Source organism: Cupressus sempervirens, chromosome 11, assembly GCF_028749045.1.
Source record: "Cupressus sempervirens isolate cs-2001-9-10 chromosome 11, ASM2874904v1, whole genome shotgun sequence".
NCBI lineage: Eukaryota > Viridiplantae > Streptophyta > Pinopsida > Cupressales > Cupressaceae > Cupressus > Cupressus sempervirens.
The window spans coordinates 699,656,766-699,662,662 of NC_143128.1; the positions used below are offsets into that span (position 1 = coordinate 699,656,766).

A 5,897-nucleotide genomic window follows, 5' to 3' on the forward strand; every position below is an offset into this window, starting at 1 on the left:
ATGTTCTAATTTTTCTAATTTTAAATCATTAATTTTAGATTGCTGGTCTGAATCAAAATCTTCAATTAGTGCCCACATTGCACGATTTGACTTCCCCTTAGGTTTCATAGGGCAGTCATGGTTAATATCATATGGTCCCTTACAATAGAAGCATGGTTTCTTCTTCCTCAAATCATTAAGAGTCTCACTGTCGAGTGGAAAAGTAGACTTATCTTTGGCTTTGTCCTCCTTCTTAGGAAACTTCTTGTTGTTATGACTAGAAAATGCTCCCTTTGATGTAAACTTTCTAGTAGGGGCAGCAAACTCCATGCTTCATGCCTTCTTTATTGCTTCTTGTAGTGAGGGAGGATCGAAAGATTTCAACCAACCCTTCAACGGCTCCATCAATCCTTCCATGAATAAGACCACCAATCTTCTTTCACTTACGTTAGGAACCATGATCGATAACTGTTGGAAGTCATTCACATAAGCATCAAGAGAACCATGTTGTTTTAGTTGTGCCAGTTCAGGAAAAGTCACCTCAGGATCTTTGACATCAAACCTTTCAATCAGCCTATTAGTAAACTCCTCATATGTAGTGATAAGGTTATGTCCAAGAGTGACTAACCCATGATACCACCACTCGTGAGCAGCTCCTTCAAGATGTAGTGTGGCAAATCTTATGACATCCTCTTTAGGCATTGGTCTCAAAGAAAGATAATTATCAAGCTTTTGAACCCAAGACCTAGCTGTGCATTTGTTACTTCCATCATAGTAAGGCATGGAAATCTTACCAAGTATTTGCTGATAGTCATTTCTTGGAGCATAGTGATCATTCCTTCCTCCTCTCCTATTCCTTTGATTCATGAATTGATCAAATGTCCATATTTCTCTCATATCAAGAGGAAGATTGGTATACTCCAAGTAAGCCTATCTAGCTTCATCTCCAAAAGAAATAGCTGGAGTAGCATGTGGTTGTTCTTCTCTTGGTATAAAGGTGGGAAAAAGAGGCCTAGAGGCTGATCCTCTAGTTTCTTCAGCATGATGTATATACCTTCCCTCATTATTTCCACTATGTTTAGCTGTGTTTCAATCTTGAGTGGTTGTGTTCTGATTTTGAGTGACTTGCTGATCTATTTTTGCTAATAAGCATGACAACATATCAAGCATGGTATCAAATTTCTTTTTAGCTCTTGCATCCCTATTTTCTTCTTCTGCCATATTTTGAACTGTTTTGTTGGTATCTCTTTCTCTTAAAGCTTTTGAGGATGTATCCCCTTCAACCTATGGGTTTTGATATTGTTGTTTTTGTTGTTCCCTATTATAACATCTAATTTCTCTCTCACTCATCTGTTGTTTGACTATTCACAGGATGGCATGATGAAAGGCTCTGATACCACTGTAATGAGCCTTGCTCAAATCTGATCACCTATTGCCTTATTTGTTACTTTTAAATAGTTCTACAATTACTATGCAAGAAACAACTAAGAGGATATGAAACATCTACACCCAATAAATCTTTACAAGATCTAAATATAAAACTAATATTTGTAACAATCTACTAATTTTTCCTCATCCAATACAATGCCAATTTTCAAACCCAAGACTCTAGTAATTTATGTATGAATGAATGCTTAAAAACTGACAAGACCTCCACCTACAACAATAGCATATAACATACATGAATAAATAAGGAAAACCTAGTTATGTTGCAGCCTCCTTAAAGTATTTGATTCTTCAAAATGAGGTTTCTGAATAGCTCCAAATGATGTGCCCTAAATGAAACCCTAATGACAAGTAATAGCATGTTCCTACAACAGGTGCCTATGGCAAACCCCCAGCTTATTTTTTTCTTTTTCACACCTAGCCCTTGGCCACAAATTCAGCACAGTGAAGTGACTAAAATATCACCTCCAACCTGCAATAATTTGGGTGATGTTTCACACCCTCAAAATTGCTATCATTGGGAGTTTTCGTTCCCAAAAACAAATTGATTATCTGCAAGCTCTTGGCTCCACAAATACATAGGCAAATGCCAATACAAATCTAGATGCCTTCCCATGAGGCTCTCTCCTTTATTTATATTATTCCTACCCCCACTTCTGGAAGAATCATATGTGTTATCTTATCGCTCTATTCTAGAAGCTTCCTCCTTTCCAACAATAGATGAGTTGTGCTTCTCAACGATTTCCTAATATTAAATTAATTAAATCTAAAGTCATCTCTTTTAATTTATTTAATGACTTTATAAGAAATCAATTTAATTATTTCCTCTTAGCCTTCGAAGGACGAAAGGCTAAGAAATCTATTAAGAGGCTAAAGAGATGGAGACATTACATTTGTTTTGCAAGTTCCTTCCTTCTTTTTAGGGATTGGGAAAGATGTTCTTTTGCTTCCTTGAGTTGAGCTATGTCCATCTCCAAATATAGATTTTCATTATCAATAGCTTTGTCAAGTCTGAATATCTCCATTGTCCTCGGTCTTTTCTCAAGATGTCAAACTTTATCCTGAGAACCACAAAGCTCTGATACCAATTGTTGGAAATAATCAAGACTAGCTAGGTTACTGAGAGGGGAGGGGTGAATCAGTAACCTCAAAACTTTTATAAACTAATTCAATACTTAATTAGCATAATCCGTTCACCATTTAATTCATCTAATCTCGTGCATACATGAGAAACTGAAAAAAATCATTCATGACACATGAACACAATATTTGGTGACCCAGAAACCTTACAAGTAGAAAGTAAAACTGGGGTGGGGATGATACCCATAAAACTTCAATAATGCAACATAAAGTTGGCCTGTTAAGGCTTACATTGACCACTTCTGATGATCTACCCTGTTAAGAGCAATTTGGACTGCTAGATCCACCTTGTTAGAGGTTTTACAAACATACAATGAAGTATGCACTCTGTTAAGAGATTTAAAGAAAGACTGTTAAGTCTACCCTATTAAAGGATTTAGAAATTGATTCACCTATTAGGATGAAACAATAGATCTGACTTACAACTTGATTGCTGATTAGATCCTTGAAGTACATATCACCTCTTGTGATAGATATAACTTTACTACTCCTTATAGACCTTGCTGAATACTCTGCTCTGCTGCTGATTCACATTCACTCTTCTCAAAACATTACATCTCCATACATGGAAAATGATATAATACATTACATATATACCATTCCAATATTTACAATTACAAGGTCGGCTAAAACACAAGTAAACAAAATATTACTGAGTCAGCCAAATAGTAGAAACTCGAGTTCTGTAAGCTAACTTGGTGAACTTCTGATACTCGACATCCACTACATTACTCAGCACCATCATGCACTCGGTAGAAGTAGAGGCTTAGCCCATACTAATCACACAACGTAGCTTCGAACTCACTGACCATTGGAGACTCGGTAGATATAGTGTCACTCGGTAGATGCTGAATACTGTGTTTACCTTGCCTTCACTTGGTAAACACTTCTCATCCCATCACTCGGTAGATACTAGCTTCTTATCACAAAAACTGATGACTCGATAGACACTGCGAAGCACAATAACCACTAACTGCTTGGTGATAACTATTGGACTGCACACTATCTGTTTTCACTTGGTAGCTTCTATAATGCTTGGTATGAACTGCTTTACTGCTGAACTCACTTAGCAGCCACTGAATGCTCGGTAAACATTGGAGACTGAGTGATGAACTTGGTAATCATACATAATTGAATAAGTGTTGTCACTAATGACAAATATAACTTAATGCCAACACACACCCCCCCGCCCCCCCTCTCAGTACTAGTTGGGACCAACACTTTTATAATTTCCAAGGCGATTATGGTCCTTCCAATATATGGCCATGAATAGTATGGTTGACAAATTTGCATTAGTGTGGGGCACATGTCTACAAAATTGTGGGGTAGATGTTGTCCCTCTCCTAGAAAACCTTTTAAAACCATACGAATTTAGGTTGTCCAAAAATTTCCCTTCGAAAATTGTAGGAAAGTGTTTTTAATTTGTTGTGTGAATTTTTTTTATGATTGGCTATATCGTGTGAAAAAAAAGAGAAATTGTGTGGAGATGTGCCCGGGGGTGTGACCCATTTTGGTAAGGTTGGGGCAACATGCTCTACCCCATATGTAGAAAAAAATCACCAAATCAATGTAGACCAATTTGTGAAATTTGTAAATTAGCGAAGATTTGCCACTAAAGTAAACCTTGTAGTAGGCTCCAGTCTGCAAGCAATAAACGACCATGTACGAGGCTTGGTCTTTGGTGTAACCAAAGGATAATGCTTAATTTTATGATCTTCCTTGTGATAATAGATGCATGTATTAGGCATATGTAAATACATGACATGCTGAGGAAAATACTAACTTCCAATATGAATATCTGCAGTTTCTCTTAAGTCCTTCTCTAGGTCACTTTCTACGCAAACCCTTTTTTTAAGGGTGAGCATGATAGAAATTATCAAGCGCCATCCACACAACTGGACCAAAGGTTTGTGTAATATTCTATAACAAGGGAAAATCATGAAAATCTACTCAAACAAGGACTTCAAGCTTTTTCTTGTCGGAGACAATAAAGTCTTGTGATCATGATTGAAACACAAGAAGGGAAGTACGAACAAACCAAGGGCTATGTTTAAAAACACCCTCAACACGAGAGGGGTTCCCAAAACAAAATTGGAAAAAAAAAACTTCAATTAGGTTTTGAATGCCATCAAGGCAGACCCCTAGGGGGACCCAAGCCTTATTCATCCAATCCTTTAGCACACTTTCAAAAAGGACAAGACCAACAAATTACCCAATCAGACTAAATTTCTCAAACCATTCACAAGCTTTATCAAAATCTAACAATGATAAAATCACATTAGGAATTGAAAATGTCTTACCTTATGAAATACCTTGGCAACAAATTTCCTTGGCTTTTTGCTTGGAGAAGGCATGCTCACCAAGAGACAACGTTTCAACACCAACAGATGCGAACTAAAAGTGGTTGGAACAATAGAAAATAATTGAATAATTCCTACAATAAATGTAGAATATTTGGATTTGTGGGGGGAAAACAATACGATAACCCTAAAAGACCTAAGCACATGATTATGCAAAGATTGTTGCATAGCACTCAAACTTCACTCAATTCAATTTGGAGACAATTTCAATTTGATTAGATACCATATAATAAGAAGGATTTCAAGACCTTGTATTGTCTTAAGAAAGTATCATTTTCAAAATAAGTAAATAAATAAAATAATTAAAATTTTAATATCTTTTATATACATATTATTAAATATGTTAATTTGTATTTAAATCTTAATATTATTTCTAATTATTCAAGTTAATTAATATATATTAAATTGATATACCAAGAAAATTTCTTTAAAAAATATTGTCCTGTAAACCATCATATAATACTTGTTAAAAAGATAATAAGTTTAAAATAATACTAATGCATATTAATTCAAACCATTTTCTTATAATAACAAGAATAACCTTACTAAAAATAAGCCTGATTTATAACTAAATAATAATTTCACATATTTTTAAGTCTGTTGTAAGTCATACATTTACTTTTTAAACTATTTAAAAAAAAACTCTTTGAAATATAAATTTAATATATTAATCCCCACATAACGCTTGTTAAAAATAATTAATCTTAAATAAAACAAATGCATGCTTTTCGGAACTGTTTCCTAAAATTAGTAAATAATTTTTTTTGAAGAAAACTAATTTTATAATAAAATAATATCTTAAATGCAAAAACATTTTTTTCCCAAATTCTTAGAATTGGAAGTCTATTAGTTATAAATCTAACTTTTCTAAATCTAAAATCCAGCTGTTGAATTAAAAATTAAAAAAAAACATTTTTAATTAGAACAAATGCATGCTTTTTCTAAACTAAAATCCAATCCCTTCTAAAATAT

The 5,897-nt window shown here is 34.4% G+C and overlaps 1 protein-coding gene across 1 annotated transcript; it reads right to left on the bottom strand.

The window, feature by feature from the left end:
* Nucleotides 1-312: 312 nt before the first annotated feature.
* On the bottom strand, nt 313-681 carry LOC149531609 (uncharacterized). The gene has a single exon (XM_089808371.1). It carries the CDS (start codon nt 679-681, stop codon nt 313-315), a length of 369 nt encoding a protein of 122 aa, XP_089664497.1.
* Between the last annotated feature and the right edge of the window lie 5,216 nt (nt 682-5,897).

Bases quoted from the DNA above. Each gene is read 5' to 3' on its own strand.
- LOC149531609 (XM_089808371.1), bottom strand. From the start codon at position 681: ATGCCTAAAGAGGATGTCATAAGATTTGCCACACTACATCTTGAAGGA.